At 35.9% G+C, this 17,868-nt stretch overlaps 1 protein-coding gene across 5 annotated transcripts in view; it reads right to left on the bottom strand.

Moving 5' to 3' along the window:
* Positions 1-8,477: 8,477 nt before the first annotated feature.
* The window catches only part of LOC149075236 (cilia- and flagella-associated protein 100-like), an 86,615-nt gene continuing 77,224 nt past the window's right edge, over positions 8,478-17,868 (bottom strand). The window contains exons 15-16 of one of the 5 annotated variants that reach the window (XM_089242532.1): positions 10,172-10,291; positions 8,478-8,810 (exon numbers count right to left, since the gene is read on the bottom strand). In XM_089242532.1, coding sequence (XP_089098658.1) covers positions 8,694-8,810; positions 10,172-10,291 — 237 coding nt within the window. In that variant the 3' untranslated portion in view covers positions 8,478-8,693. The remainder of the gene's footprint in view (positions 8,811-10,171; positions 10,292-17,868) is intronic. The other 4 variants (XM_089242531.1, XM_089242533.1, XM_089242530.1 and 1 more) reach the window with 4 other exon arrangements.

Raw genomic sequence — 17,868 nt, 5'->3', positions numbered from 1 at the left:
GTTTTCCTACTTTTTCTCATTTTTTGAGTGGGAGCCCTGAATCAAACTTCTCGAGAATGTCGTCGCCTCTCGATAGAACTTGAACCTCACGTGTCTCATGAATAAAAGTATTACTGTATATCCTTGTCAACAGCTTGACTGTTACAAATTTCCTTTTTCCACAACCTCAGAATATGTAACTTAAAAATGTATGTACATCCTTTATATGTACATCTTATTTCTAAATATTCATTTTTTGGTGCATGTAACTACGGAATTGATCAATAAAATTGACCATACAATAAAGGAATAATTGTTCACACACCCACTTCTGCATAATTGTATCTGCAGCTTGAGTTGTATGCAGAACTGTAGCAAGAAGATTGTGATAAAATGCATTTGGATAATGAAAATTCTGAGAAATCAGGACGGTGCCTCGATTTTTTTTTTCTCCAAATTTTTCAAACCCCGAAGAAAATGTACCCAAAAGTGTCCTGATCCGTCAAAAATAAAACTTATAGCTACGTAACCTAAACCAGAACCCCTTAGGTTTTTTTTAATCGAACCCAAACTTTCAGGAGCTAAAGTCGCATGCTTCCCTTTTTCTTGAATTCCTTACAAGAATATCCCCTGCTTCATTATATCAAATTCTGAAATATTTTCAAAAGAGCAGTAATAATTAAAAAATGATCAGGTTAAGAGGAGGAGATAGCAGTCATTCTGAGGATTCATTACTCTGGAAGTGTTTTCCACTTGTCCAAATTAGCGATTTTTGGGAACTTAAAACTACAGAATAACTTGAATTATCATTAAATACAAATGTCAATAACATTATTGTATATTAATATCACTTTATAGAAGACAATCTGTCATGTATAGCAACAGACCTACAGAATACCTTCATCTGGCTGATGATTTAAACAGGTCAATTTTCGGGGGCGCGCTTATATTATGAGCATCTTGAAAAATCAAGTTAGGTTTTATTTTCAGAGGAAACTATACTTTTTGTTCTGTTTCACTTGAAGGTGTTTGTTACCATTGTTCAATTCAAGAATCCCACAAAGTTATTTTCTTTTCCTTATGGGATAATATTTTTGTCTCTTGGTATTTCAATTATGAAAGTCTGATATACTTGTATAAAAATTGTGACTATCAGCTTTTTATGTATCATAGACAACACAACATATTGAATCATCATTCTGCTCCCATCTGTAGAGTTACAAACATCGACTCGTGCCATCTCTGCATTTGTTGATTGTTGGCCACAGTCTTTGGTGAACCGCCGCACACTCCGTACCCCCAGTAACAAACTTACGGTTCGAAACGGTCTGGGAAATGGACAGTTCATCCGGAACGTGTTTTTCTTGTCTGAGGAACGGGAGGCGTAGGCAAAGTAATTCTTATTGATAACGGACTGGAATCGTTCACGTCTGAAGCCAGGAAGGCGGGTTTCAGTCTGTCCAAAGAAACTGTTTATTTTTTTCCCATGGACATCAATGTCGAATGTCTTTTCACATCGTTGGATCACTTGAAACGGCCCGTCATATGGAGCTTGGAGCTGCTTCCGTACTCCATCATGCCGAATGAATACACGTGAGCAGTCCTTTAGATGAGGGTGGATGAAAATACTTTGTGGTCCATGGTAACATGTTGGTTGCAGTCGTAATTTTGGAAAAATGTTCTTTGATAGTCTCAACAAATTCTTTTGATGATGTTTCCCTTTGAGTGGGATCGAATATTTCTCCGGGAAGTGAGACTAGTGCCTTAATTTTCTAGAAAAGAATGCAAGAGGCTGAAGCTCGTTGTCAACTACCTCAAACAGTGCACCGCCTTGATGTACGAGTTTGGCATCGTTTTCTTATTTGCTATGTCAGTTCAAGCAATTTCTCTGTTGTCGTTTTTTTCTGACCTTTTCAAATAATTATTCAGTGTAGTTTGTGTATGTACTGCATGCAGTACCACTGATGCCATTAGGATCAGGGTAGGACCTTTTTGTAATCACTCTATTTTGTTTGGTCAGGATAACAAATATTTTGGTGGTCACTGTGACAATCAGCTTTTTATGTATCATAGACAATACAACATATTAAATCAGCATTCTGCTCCAGTCTGTAGAGTCATACACATTAACTCGCGCTGCCTCCGCACTTGGCAACTGTTGGTCACAGTATTTGGTGAGCCGCAGCAAACTTATGAAAAAGTAATGCAAACATGTAAATATTTTTTGAATGAAAATTCAGTTTACATACAATGATTTACTTCTTCACAGAGGCTTGAATTTATTTATACAAGGATTTGTGCGAGTGGGAAAAATTATTGTGTATTATAAATAAAGAATAATTTCTGTGGATATGCTTATCACATATTACATATCAGGTATATTTGATAAATTAAGGTCCATGGTTACATTTTCTGCTTGCGGTTTCTTGTAACATATTTTAATATGTGCATCTCGTACCTAAATACTTACATAAAAAAAAGGGGTATGCAGCAATTTTTGGAATATATAAACTAACCTCAAAATAAAATTTCAACCTGAAAGCAACACATTTTCTTCGAAAACAATTTCCCCAAAAAACCCCAGCCTGGGGGGAGGGGGGAAATGGGTATCTACCCAGGGAGCAAATCTGACAACCCTGGTTTCAAGGGCAATTGAAGGGGAGCTAGGTAGAGCTCCAGTGGTCAGGATGCATGCTAATCTTTGCACTTTTTGTAGGACGGTCTCATAAGAGGTCTTTACTAACGCCTGAGGCCATACCACACACCCATAGCTCAGCATTGGGCGTACAATAGCGGTGTAGATCTTCTGGGTGGTTTTAAGGTTCAAACCCCATGTTTTACCAATAATTCTTTTGCATAGCATAAATATATTAGTTGCCCCATTTAGCTCTTTCTTGAATATGGAATATCTAAGAGAGCTTAGAGTCCAAATGACATCCAAGATATTTCACTTAGTCACATGTAAGTTCTAGACCCTTAAGGATTAGATTACTAAGTTCCCATTTTCTGTTCCATGTAAATACCACTATTTTGGTTTCTTCCATAGAAAATACTAGTTGGTGTTTATCACCCCATCTATTGGCAGAGTGTAAAGTTTGTTGAGTAAGATTCCTTAAGGTTGATAAATCCTGCCCTTGGATGAGCACATCTGCATAAGCCTGTGTATATACGTCAATATGACAGCATGGTAGTCCAAATCATCTGCTGTTGAGAGCTGCACAGTTCACGAGAGTGTTGAGCTGATTTTTTTTGAAAAGAACCAAGTTTATGTTCCTAATATTTCAGAGAAAAGTAGGAACAACTGTTGCTTCATAATGGAAATTTATGAACCGGTGAGATGTGACAAGGAGGGTTCATCACCGACCCTCCATTTCTTTATCACATTTGCAATATAGATATGATACCAAGATCGGATCAATAACTTCTTCACGATTTCGTTTGCAAAAAGTTGGTCTGTACCTTTAGTTAGCCCAGACCAGATTTGTTTCCATGAGGAATTTTAAAAATGTTTTGCCTCTCTGGTTTATATCAGAGCTACCCCATGCTGTATGATGAGCATTGACATCATATCCATGAGCATATTGTCATACATGTATTATAATGTTCACAGTATTCCACCAATTCACCGAACTCTAGTGGGATTTTAAGATCATAGGCCATATAGACCAAGCAAATCATGATAGAACGATTCTTGTTGAGTTCATTACCCTTTATTAAAACAGCAACATCTCCTGATGTAAATTGCGGAAGCATCCAAGCATGGTGCACACACGCTCTGAGATGTGTCCCCATTCCTTTCTTAACAAAAACTTAGGAATTGGGTAGACGACCTATAATCATCCCACTTCTGACCCATGGTTCTTGAATCAGAGCTTATAATAACAAAAATAACTTGAGCTAATTAATTAACTAGCTCAAAATAACTTGATTATAAAAGGAAGCTGCAAGGTTTCCTTGACTTTGTTTTCTTTGAAACCGAGCACAACTCAGGTCTATTACCATTTATGGGCGATTTACTACCTAGTGAGTTGAGCCGGAGGTGTAACTGCGTGTGTACCTAACACACTTAGTGCATATGTAGTGTTGTGTTTGATTTTTCAGTGCTGCCATTTATATTTCAGAAGGGAAGTGAGTGATGTGTTATGATTGAATTACATTTGTGCTGTTTGTAGGTCTGGTCTGTTGCTCTCTGTGGCGAGACTTTTAAACAGGGAGATTGCCTCGCATTCGCACCTTGAAGTTAGGAACCACTGAAGCTGCACGGTTATAGAATGCAACTTTGCTGTGTTGTAAGGAGTTGCTGTTCCTGTTGTGGTTCTGGAGGCAGCCCTCGCTTCAGTAGCAGGTTCGGCCTGTTTATTCTGCCTCAGGATGTGAAGTTGACACTGTGGGTGGCTTCTGTTGTTGGGATGGCTCTCTGAGCGTAACTGCGCTCAGCTCACGGTGCACCATGAAAGATCTGGTGGCAAGCCAGTCCACACCATCGCTTGCTCCCCCAATCACCAGGGTGTTACCCCCCATTTCCCGGGATGACAGCCCACAGATAAAGCTGCTCAGGCACCAGACCTTCATTGCATATACTGAGGAGTTTCAGAGACATGTTTGGATCCCTGTCTCCAGGAATAAATACAAAGAACTTTTTGGTCGGAGATCTATTCAAGTGATCCTGCTTGCAGGGAGCAATTATGGCAAAGAGCTGACACTCTTGGGTGATCGGTTCAACAATGAAACGGAAATCACTCAGGCAAGTCTGAGCAAGCTATTTTCTCAACAGAACATCACACATGAATCAGCAACATGCCTACATCTAGATACCACAAATCATTGCCTGGAAGCTCTGCAATCGCTCCAGCAACCAGTGCAATATTGGAATAGCATTCTGATCTACTTCTTGTCTGAAAAAAACTGGATCCAGCATCTTTGTGCTAATGGTCTCTTCATTCACAATGGGATAAGAAACTCACTTTCAGTGAATGGTGGGAATTCATCAACAGTCAAGCTCGTGCCCTTGCAGCCGTACGAATAAACAAATCATCAGGTTCAGTCAAGTCAAAGATGTGAGGTCACTCGATGAGTCCATTCGATGTACGAAAATCAGTGTTGATAAATCACCGTTTTTAGGTCATATCTGGTCTGAAAAGGAAACCATCCTCTCTTCACATGTTGAAATTCCTCAATTAGAGTTTTTCAGTTGGAAAAGCAACCATTAAAAAGCATTGCCTTTGTTTCAACTGTTTAGGATCAAACTGCTTAGGATCATCACCTATGGAGTGCTGTGTTTGGAGTTGTTGTGCAGGACAATGCAAAAAATGCAACATTTCATACTTAAACATGTATTGTTTAAGTACATTCCCGGTTTAATTTTTTTGTTTTCCAAACAATTAACATATCAGTGGATGACAATAAAGAATGACAACTTTCTTTTCCACTTAAAACATTTATTAACAATATTAAATTTTACACAAAAAAAACATTTTAAGCTTGATTATAATAGAGTAATAAAATTTTTCCTTTAATGTTATTAGCACTTAGAGTTGAACAAACAGAACGTTCTCACCAATTATGTCCGATGAGACACCCTTCACGGGGAACCACAACTACACAATTTAGAATGTTCAGAACAAGCGTCTGGAATATCTCCCAGCGATCACAGTCCAGTATGAAACAGTGTTGATGAATCCGGGAAAGACACTAACACGCTCGATGTCTGTCAGCCATATCGCATCACCGCTGTGGTGGTCATAGTGACAGACTCGCATCGCAAGGATCCGGGTTCGAACCCTACCGTCGCCATAGTGGTGGTCGGCTGAAGTTGGTTTCCTGTGGTTCCCAACTTCGAGGCGCAAATGCGAGCCGATCTCCCCATTGAAAAGTCTCGTCGCAGAGAGCAACAGGCCTGCAACGATACAATTATTCAATCATTACACTTCACTCATAGTTAGAAAAAACTGGTGGCAGATGGCAGCACTACACATAACAAGCATTACACAGAAACTAACTTCACGTCAGGTTTCACTACATGTATACCCACATTCCAACATGTACCAATTCATTAGAGGTTCCGCAGAGGAATATGGACGAGTTACATGTAGTAGCCATATCGCATCCTAGACGAAAAGTGTCACCTTGAGCTTTCACATGGAGGACTTCCGGACAGATAGAGAGATGGGATCAGGAGGAGAAGCGGGACAACTCTGGCAGTGCTGAAGCATGCTACTGGATCATTAGTACATAGGAGTGGAAGCGACATGACTCAGCGCACTGCTCTTGGAGCGAAGTGCCTGAGGAATGAACTGTGGTGAAATGAAATGTGATCATACTCAGCACTCTGCTGGTATATAATGGGAATTCTTCCCATCATCCATTATCGCTGTAATGAATCAGGGTGGAGAATTGGCAATACTGAAATATTAATATAGATTTTTTGACAGATAATTTCTTATTTGCATATTTTTACGAAATAAAACATTATTGAACAATTATGACATTTAGAATCTGGCAACACAAAAGCAAACATTGAAGACCTGGCCAGGGTCTACAAAATTAGGCCTGTTGTAAATTGAGGAAACCCATGATAAAATATTGACTATAAAAGTGGTCTATGGCCTACCATCAGCATGGAGGTAAATATTGCACATTTTAAGTATAATTGTATTTCCAAATATATCTAAATTAAAAACATTGCACATTTATCACATTTTAACTAAGGTAGATGATGACTCATAGTGGGGTTCCCACCGGGAATCTGCAGAACCCCTCATATTACACTATCAGCAATTCACGGGCCCCTCATGTTACAAATACACTTCTGCATGAAGAGGATGTCATACCACAATAACTGTCTTTTTGTCAAAACATCGACTTCCAGTTAAGTCATCTTGCCAATGACCACCATCAACGAGGTCTATAAGATGTGTGAAGCTCAAACATTCAGAACACTTCTCGACTTCGGAAGCCAATCAGTTTCATCAAATCAAGTTTCATCCAGGAGGCATGTGTTCAAAACACACTGTCTCAGATGGCAAAATTTCAACTTGAATCTCTCTGGATCAATCAGTTTCATCAAATCAAGTTTCATCCAAGAGGCATGTGTTCAAACACACTGTCTCAGACGGCAAAATTTCAACTTTAATCTCTCTGGATTATCATCAACCGAGCGTGGCAAGGTAAAAGACCTGGCCAGCAAAACATACTCCTTCGACTGTGGGATCTGAAATTTGCACAATGATATCATTAACCTCACCTTAACCACCATAAACCTGGACTCTCGCGTCCGTTAGCCACCCACCTCATATCTTGGAGCCGGATCCATATGGCGGAATCTTCGAGGTGAGGACCTAGTTGAGAAATGAATACCCCTTAGCCAAGATTTCACAAATGTTTTTTGATATTAAATTGGATGCAGAAAAAAAAAATCCTTGAATGAAGTTTACTGTGACATAAATTAAAGTAACCTAAATATGCTGTACCATTTAGAATCTATTTTGTATTTTTTACTGTATACGCAATACTTTGATGCCCTGCCCATGGCCATCACACCTTCCATGTGGGCCCCTAGCATAGCGGATACAGGGTCCTCTCAAATGGGGGGGGGGAATTACCAATATTATAGTCCCAGGCATGGCTGACGGCTCCAGTCCTAGGGCCCTGACAAGTTACCATCATTTTTATTTTTTCATGTCACAAATTTACTAAAAATAAGCGTACACCAAAGATCCCAATTATGGGGGCCGTGCTCCAAGATGGGAGGGGGCATGTTCCCAGGCCTTGTCAGTTCCCTCAAGTTTTTTAGCATCTCTGTCGTTGAGATATTTGGCGCTCCTGCTTTTAGTGAATTTACAGCATTTAAAAATAAAAAAATGAAGCTAACTGTGAGATGATGGTAACGAAAGTGTGATATGTCACATGAATTTTTACTATTGGAAATTTTTTAAAATTCTCCTCTACTCTGCAGCCCAGGTGTAACGCACCCCTTGCACCCTCACTTAAGTCGCCCCTGTAACACTGTTTTTCTATGTGTTCGTCATAGCAAGAAGAATCTCAAGTTATCATTGGTTTTCTGAGGTCCCACTATGCTGTTTTTTGCATAGCAATAAACGAAAAAACTCTGAACTTTGCAACTGAAGTATATAATGCGAGACAGACAATACGTAATTAGTTTTGAGCGAATTTGTGAAGAGGCGTAATTTGAAATGCTTTTATTCATTAAAAGAATGTTCTCACATGTCTAACTTAATATGGTATCCTGCTAGTTCCAAATCCCATTCCATATTGAAAAGACTCCATTCGTACTCTACAACTGAGTTTAAAAATTTGATACCATGAATAAATTGGTGAAACAAACAAAGAAGCAACTCCTGAAGGAGTATAAAGTCATCCCGGAGGAACCTGTTCCTTTCATGAAGGCTAATCCCTTCCCAATGAACACCCCTCGTAACGCATTTCGCCATCGAAGGCACACTGGAGATCATACAATTATGAGTATGGAAACATCTATGAAGTTTGGTTTATTCAAAAAGAAAAAGTTAAAGAAATTTACAAACAACTATGTAATTTTTGTGATTTATTGTTGTTTACATATATTTGTAAAAATAACACTGTCATAACGTGTGTTAAACACTCTGGAGAAAAACTAATTCATCAAATAAAACATAAGTATAAATAAAGTACAACCCTATTCTGACTAGCATGCTGAAGCTATAATAGTGTTAGGGTCACTCAGAAATAAATAAATCTTCGTCTTGTGTTTCATAAGTAGTACTGCGCAGAGATTCTTTTTTCTTCAAAATCTGCTGAGAAAGTTTGGGTGCATACATAAGACGTCGTTCAAGCTGCAAGAGAAAAAGAAACCAAATATCTGGATTCATGTAAATAAATACGTGAAATTGTATGAACTTGGGTTTTGCTCTACTCTTTTGAAATTACATATAGGTAGTTACATAGGATTAGTCCAATGGGACATTTTATCAAATAAATGAACATGATCATGGCTATAGAAAAAATTGTTTTAGCAAAAACTTTCGACAAATTTATTATTTTGTTGTTTAATAGCAAAAACTAAGGCACCTATAAAGCAGAACAAACTCATCGCCCATCTTTGAACAAATAACAGTTTTACTGCTCCAAGTGATGTCTAGGGAAATGGTAGAAAAAGCAGGATAGGGGAACAGTGATTAGTTATAGCTAGAGCTCGGATTATATGCACTTAAAAAGTGGCAAAATATGCTCTAAAATTATTTACACAAATTATGTGCAAATATGCACTTAAAAAGGCTAAAATATATACTATCTTTATACACATCCATATCTTTTATGGGTATATTTTTTTCAGCCACCTCGTTAGGCAATTTGTCTGTTGTGGCCTTTGTGTTTGTATTTGAAAAATCCTGAAAAAAGTTAAAAATTCCAATATATGTACCAAAAATGGGAAAATATGCGTTAAAAATTCACTATGCAAAAAAAACCATGTTTTCAAAATGCATAAACTGCATACACAAATAACTTCTAAATATTTTTTACTTAAGCATTTTCAATTTCTAGTTAGTCGTGGCTGTTCAGTATCGAAATACCAGTAAAAAAGAATTGAGGCTATTTCTAAAAGAATTGAACATTTTTGACGCTAACACTGAAACAGTTGATGTATGGGGAAAAACAAGATGTTATGAAAATATTATGAGTAATATTCATTTGAAAAGCTTCAATAAACCTTCACAAATATGCACTTATTATGAAAATTCTTTGGTTTTATGCATTTATATGCATTAATGCTAGAAAATGCCAAAATATGCAAATGCATATAATCTGGGCTCTAATTAAAGCAATTAATACTGACGTCACTTTTTTGTTCAAAGATGACGGATAAATCAGTCTAGTATTTCATGGAGCTCTAGAATAAAAACTGGATAAATTTAGGTTTCCACATTGAAAAAAAAAGCTTGCTGAAACAGTAAAAAAAAAATACATCTTTGAAAATTTTCAATTCCAAAGATAAAACAAGGTGCCAAATTTGAGAATAAAACATTATTTCGAATAACCAACATAGTGTTATAGGTAGGCGTTTTTCTCTTTTTGTGAACCTAGTTTGTTGACTCAAGTGCACATGATTACGGATAATCATTTTGCATTGCACATTATGAATCAAGTTCGCAATCAATGGTGGATAATGATGCCAAAGCTGTCACCCATTTCTTACTTTCAATTTGGGATCTTCCTGGGCACATTTTTCCCGTTTGATAGAACGTTCTTCCTGAACTCTCTTCCTTCGCTCATCTTCATCTCTCTTTTTCTGCATTTGTCTTTCCACTTGTTTTTCCTGCAAAATATGTTTAAAATAAGTAATTCTCAAAATAAAAACATCTGAAAATAAAATTTTGCAAATAAATAAAATTTGAAAACAAAACATCTGCTTTTGATGTGTGATGAATAATTATTTTTCATACACTTCAGTAATTAGCCACCTCGTTGTTGACTTAGGTGGCAGACATGGAAGAATAGCCTTTGATAATTGTCTATTGGCTTATGTTTGATTAGCTTTAGTGGCAAAATGATCAACTATTCCATGGATTATGATAGTACAGTGAAGGGACTGGAAAAAATTATTATGAAGGAGTTATTGTTACAGATATGACATGTCAATACTGTGAATTGGGACCAGAGAGCGAAGAGTAATGTAGATTGAAGAGTGGATTATCGTTATATAGGATTTTACATAACTAGAGCAAGATCTACATTTAAGACATGATGACATTGAAGAGTTGGACTAAGACATTCATTTAGAACCAGACTTGTACAGCTGAAGATCAATGCAGAAAACTTCATACTTCATATGACTGAAAAAAAATACTTATATAATGCAATATGTGTAAATTTAATGGAACTATTTTTTCTTGTCATTCAATGAAATGAAATTATGAAGCAATGTCCCTAGAGCAGAGATGGCCAACCTGCGGCACGCATGCCATGGTATCAGAAGTGGCACGCGAACACTTTTCAAAAATTATAGATTGCCAAACCTATATTATTAGTGTAGCGGGCCCTCTTAAAATAATAACTATGTCATGACTAGAGCCCGGATTATATGCACTAAAAAAGTGGCAAAATATGCTCTAAACATATGCAAATATGCACTTAAAAATGCAAAAATATGCACTTAAAAATGCAAAAATATGCACTTAAAATACCAAAATGTGCACTTAAAAAACAAATGTGCACTGAAAATACCAAAATATGCATTAAACCCCCCAGAATATGCATTAGAAATCTTGAAAAAGTCAAAAATTCCGAACTATGTGAACTATGTATAAAAAATGAGAAAATATGCATATGCAGGTACACAGAGATATCTATGCATTTTGGCCCATGTATATTAATATCGGTTAAGTATGATGACTAGAGCCCGGATTATATGCACTAAAGAAGTGGCAAAATATGCTCTAATAATATGCAAATATGCACGTAAAAATGCAAAGATATGCCCTTAAAAATGCAAAAATGTGCACTTAAAAGGCCAAAATACGCACTGAAAATCCCGAAATATGCATTAAACACCCCAGAATACGCATTAAAAATCTTGAAAAAGTCAAAAATTCCGAACTATGTATAAAAAATGAGAAAATATGCATTAAAAAAATCGCCATGCAAATTGTGTTTTTAAAATGCATCTTTTCTATTTCTTAGTGCGTATGAATATTCATTTACAAAAAAATATCCCCTCATATAAATGTATATATATGAGGCATACATGCAAATATCTTCTACATATTTTTATTCAGGCATTTCTTAATTTTTAGTTTGTTGTAGTTGCTCAATAATGAAAATAGCAGTAAAAAAAAAGAATTTGGACACTATTTCTAAAAACATTTAACACTTTGATATATCTAGAAAAAACCTTACAGTAAAACGGTGAACATTCGTAAAATAGTTTATGAATATGCATTAATTCACTAAATTTCACCTGCGAGAAAAAAACCGATGTTATGAACAATATTTATTTGAAAAATTATTTAAAAAATTGAATGAACTTAAATAGACCTTCAAAAATATGCACTTATACTGAAAATTCTTTGATTTTATGCATTTATATTCATTAATGCTAAAAAAGGCCAAAATATGCAAATGCATATGCACATATGCATTTGCATAATCCGGGCTCTAGTCATGACTTTTTATTCAATGTGTTTATAATCTGTTTTTCATCTTTAACTAAAATTTAATAAAATACAAAAATATTTTGATTAAATTGGATAAAATTTAAATTATTCGTTCAAAAAAAATTTAGAACTCAAAAGAATGGCACACTGGAATTTTTAGGAAAATTAAAAGACAGTCGAACAATGTTTTGCAGAAATGTTTTGAGAAGGCTCGTGTTTTGTAAAACCAGGACTCATGGTCTGAGTATTAAAATTCATAGAGTAACATGGATGTCGTAAATAATGATTGTGGCACTACTTGAAAAAGGGTTGGCAACCCCTGCCCTAGAGCTTTTTCATGTAAATGGGGATGGGGGGTCACTCTACAGAAAAGTAGCAGAAAACAGTAGACTCAATGTTTCTTTTCTTTGTTTTTCAAGTTTTTTTTTACATTGATGGTAATAATTGGTGATACCAGGGTTCCAATGGGTAGTTATAAACTATCAAACCCCCTTCATCATTACCCTGCCGATTCAGTAGCAGCATAGGTGGAGATAGACTAAGAAGTCTGGGGGGGGGGGAGCACGGTGATGATGATATCAATTCATATATACATTAGATCAATTCAATTCACATTTTATTAATGTCTCATCAAATAAAGGAGTTTCGGATGATGCTCATGAACAATATATTCAAAACATCAACAACTCCATTTTTCTCTTTCCCTCAGATATTGCTGAAGTAAAAAAACATCATAAATAATTTAAAAACTTCAGTTGCATCTTCTGATTCAATTGAAGCAAAAGTTTGGAAACATATTCCGGATAATGTTCTACATATATTTTCCAGGCTTATCAATGATAGTTTTGAAAATGGAATTTTTCCGGATTCATTAAAACATGCCATCATAACCCCAATCTACAAAGCAGGTGACAAAAATGACTTGGACAATTATAGACTTGTTTCAAATCTTTGTACAGCATCAAAAATTATGGAAACAATTATGAGAGACAGACTTTTTTCATATTTAAATGTGCATAATTTCTTTTCAAAAAACCAACATGGGTTTCTTCCAAATAGAAATACAGAAACTGCACTTCTTGAATTCAGTAACTATATTGTTGATAATATAGACAAATCAAAGAAAACAATAGCTATCTTCCTGGATATACGAAAATGTTTCGACAGCATTGACCATAACATTTTACTTAATAAACTTTAACTGTATGGAATTAGAGGTAATGCACATAGCCTATTTAAATCATACTTTAAGAACAGGATCCAAAGAGTTAAAAGTGGCAAATACATTAGTACTCCGACGTCCATGAAGAAAGGAATTCCTCAAGGATCTACTTTAGGGCCACTTCTTTTTAATATGTTTATCAATGATTTCTGTAACCTTGATTTATTTGTTAAAATTATAACGTGCTGTAATGATACTGCATTACTTTATTCAGCAATAGATCATCAATCTTTAACGAACACCATAAATCATGACTTAATTAAAGTTCGCAATTGGTTTTCTGCAAATCTTGAAATTGATATATCAAAAACAAAATTTATGAGCTTTTCTTTGCATAACAATACAGAAATTAGATACAATATTATTTTTCATAGTCAAAACTGCCATATAACTTTTCGTGTACATGCTCATCTTTAGAACAAGTATCTTCATTAAAGTATCTTAGTGTGCATATAGATAGCAATATGTAAATCGACCTTTTCTACTGTCATTTTATTATGCCATTATTCATTCACATATATTATATGGCCTGACTGTATGGGGAAGTGATTACATAAGCACTTTATGTCCCATTATTCAAATGCAAAAAAAATAATAATTAGAGCACTTACTAACGACTATTCCACTCCTTCACACAAACTTTTTTTAAACCTAAATATACTACCCCTTCGTTATCTATATTTTCACAGATCGACAATTCTTCTACATAAAAATCAACTTAATTTACCTTTCAATACTTCAAGAACATCGAGTAGATTTAGCAATACACTATCTATACCACCTATTCGTAAAACAGTAAAGAGAAATCATTTTACGTTTGTTGTTCCGAAATTTTACAACAATCTGCCATCTGACATTCTTGCCTGCTCTTCAATATTTGTATTAAAAAAACGTCTCAAAAAATATTTGCTCTCTATAAATGATATCGAAAGCTATTTTTAATATGCAATATATTTTTTCCCTATTGAGCTCTCGCAAAAAAGGAAAACACTACCCCATCACTCAAAAATTTCTGAATCGCACCTTATGTTGTTGCTATTATTTATTTTAATACTAATTATTTGCTTCATTTATAAATTATTCTATTTATATTAATAAAACAAATCACTAATCTTAATTTAAATCAGTGTAATATTTTGTGTCTGCGTATACGTGTGTGTATGTATGTCATATTCATTAGATGATTTCTCTGTCTTGCGTTTTTTCATTGTTTTGTTTGTTATTTATTTATGTATTTTTTTTAAAATTATGATTAGTTGAAAATTAACTCAATAATAATCGTGTCCACCAGTACGGATCGACAACGATCCCTTGGATGGATTTTCTTCATTTTGCCAATTAAGTTTTATGATGTGATGAATAAAATTGAATTGAATTGATCAGTCGACTACACCTTTGACGCTGAGGGAGCAATGCCGTATCTCCGCCATGAGTAGCAGTAGTGTGCTTTTCCATAAGAGTTTGTATGCATTAAGTGGGTGAATCTATAGGTTCACCTGAAACCCAAAGGGGCTCTTTTTATTTTTTTCAAGTGACCTTGCTTGCATTGCACAACATGGTCAGTATTGGAAAATCTCTTTGCTATCAATTTGTCATCTGAGCTCAAGTTTCTCTAATAGCTGATGTCGTTGCCAAGGCTTTGGATAACGTATGGGTGTGATTTTCAAAAATATATATTTCCCAAGTATTTTTGGAGAACCAATTGTGAAATTCAAAAGAACAAGAACTGCTTCAATAGGACGGAATGAAAATCTACAAGTGCTTGGTTTCCAATCTTAAATTGAGAATGTTCACCAACCATGTCAATGAAATGTCGAAAGATGAAAACTTTCTATCATGTTGGCCTAACAATTCACAAACTATGAATTTGGCATTATTCATATCTACATGCACCATGTTACAAAAAGGGGATTTTAGGATAGTGTTTCTCAACCGCTGGGCAGTGAGAGATTCACCTTTGGATCATTTTAATTGTTTATTTGCTATGCAGTTTTCCTGAACACTAATGGAATTACTTCAGGAACTTTTTTTTCATAAGCAATACATAATTCAAATCTCTGTCCACAAAATTCATTGCATCCAAATATAAACTAGTGAATGTTCACTGGGACAAGCAGGAATAGCCATGAGGGAGGGGGGCCCTTTGTTCAACTCCAATGGGAATATCTTTCTCAAAGCGATCTTCATTTGCAAGACTGAGAATGGGGTGCAGAACAGTCTGGTCCTCAAAGAAATTTTTCCTTTTTTTTTTTTTTTGTAGTGCGACTTTCAAGTAGCCGCCATGACTGCCGGACAATTGGGCACCTTTTAGGAAAATTAATGCTCATGTTTGCTGAAAAAACTCCTGTAGCTATATAGGGGTGGTTTTTTTTTTTTTGGTTATACATATGGTCCATTGTTAATATAATGGGACTATTCTTAAGTAAAATACCACTTTATGTTTCTAAACACTGATGCCCTGGAGACTGAAAATACATGTGCTAGTCACTGTGTGCTCATCAGTGACCAAGCGGCATCCTTCTCAATGTGGAGGTGTTGAAGAATGATGAGAAACTTTTGCACAGTTAAAATTCTTAACCCATAAGATAGGGCCTATAAAGATGCCATTGTTGTTGACCATTCGTGAAAAATGCTCTTACAAATATAATTACAACTTTGAATGGGGAAATCTTCCCCTTTGTCATCTGTATGGCAAATGTCAGCCACCAATCAGCGGGGTACACAGAAAATACTGTATTCTGGACATAAAGCTTAATCAGACATTGAAGCAGTCTGTGTCTAGTTCTCAGAATTGTGTGGTAATGTTTTCTTGGGGGGGGGGGGGGTGAATTGGGTTTTTTTTTTTTTTTTTTTTGGAGTATTCATTTTGTTTGTGAATAAGTGTGCAAATTTGAATTTCATCATGAATAAAACACAAGGGACTTTGTTCGGTTTTGGAGTTAAAAATCCTGCATCGAAAATAAACAAAAAACGATTTCTTGAGTCAAGCCAGCAGGATGTGTATAACGAGGAAAAAATAGCTAGTGTCACTCAGAAAAAAGTCAGCGTTCATCTGTAAATGCAATGATGATTATTTGAAATTTGGTTTCATTCTTTGCCCTGACACCGACCGATTGTCAAGACAATGTGTTATTTGTGCTACTGTTTTGGCAAACGAAGCCATGAAGCTATCACATCTCACCCGAAATCTCAGCATGAAACATCCTGATTTTGCTAACAAACCTATTGACTACTTCATGCGCAAAAAAGGTGCTCTTCAAGCAGAAAAGAAAAATATTTCTCGAATTTCAACGACTGATGATTCACTACTAATGACATCATATCTGATATTGTTACAAATAGCCAAGTGCCAAAAACCGTATACTATTGATGAAGAACTCGTCAAGTCTTCTTTGATTACTGCTTGCCAAGAAGTGTTAGGCCAGTCTGCAGCAACTAGAATGAAAGATATTCCTTTATCAAATGATACCATAGAAAGGCGCATATCTGATATGGCAATAGACACTGAAATGCAACTTGTAGAAAAAATTAAGACGTCAAAATTGTTTGCAATACAGCTGGGTGAATCCACTGATGTCCAAAAGCATAGCATTTTATACAAATACAAATACAACGCCACAACAGGCAAAATGCCCAACGAGGTGGCTGATAAAAAGATGCCCATAAAAATATGGTTGTCATATGTTTCAAAAATACAGCAACCCAATTAAAAATGCAATTAACACAAATTACAAACAATATATACACATGATAAAATATTATACAATGCCCATAAAGAATACTTATGGTTGTCTTATTCTAAGAATGGATAGCTTCTCGATTTACCCCAACATGTTTATCGTATTTCTTTTTAAACGTGTCAATTGTGTTACAATTTACTACCTCCGGGGGTAAGCTATTCCATTTATTAACAACCCTATTGGAGAAAAATTCCCTGCGACACCATAACCTTGCATTGTCCCTCACCAATCGATACTGGTGTCCCCTTGTAAAAGCAGTCGATTGGCGGTGTACTAAAAGTTCATGGTCCATCCTATCCATCCCATTGAAAATTTTGAACACTTCGATCATATCTCCTCGACACCTGCGTTCATCCAATGTAAACATATTCAAAAAATGAAGTCTTTCTTCATAACTCAAGCCCTGTGTGCCAATAAGGACACGCGTAGCTCTTCTCTGCACCCCTTCAACCAAGTCTATGTCCCTCTGTAGGTATGGTCTCCAAAACCTTACAGCATACTCCAGTCCAGGACGAACTAAGCCTCGAAAAAGCGGAAGAATGACTTTAGGAGAACGCGAAGAGACCTTTTTGAAAATGAGACCAAGCATTCTGTTCTCTTTTTTGACCACCGCTGAACAATGTTCAGAAAACCTAAGTCTCTCTTCAATGAGAATTCCCAAATCGGTGACCCTAGTTGCATCTGGGATAGTGACACCATTCAACTCGTAAGAGAACCGTGGGTTGTTCGAACCAAAATGAGCGACCATGCACTTATCAATGCTAAACGTCATGCTCCA

Source organism: Pholcus phalangioides, unplaced genomic scaffold, assembly GCF_987345545.1.
Source record: "Pholcus phalangioides strain wild (caught in Gottingen) unplaced genomic scaffold, Ppha-v1.0 ptg000015l_1, whole genome shotgun sequence".
NCBI classification, from domain to species: Eukaryota; Metazoa; Arthropoda; class Arachnida; order Araneae; family Pholcidae; genus Pholcus; species Pholcus phalangioides.
Note: the sequence above shows the minus strand (reverse complement) of the source record. Positions and strands in the feature narration are given on the sequence as shown.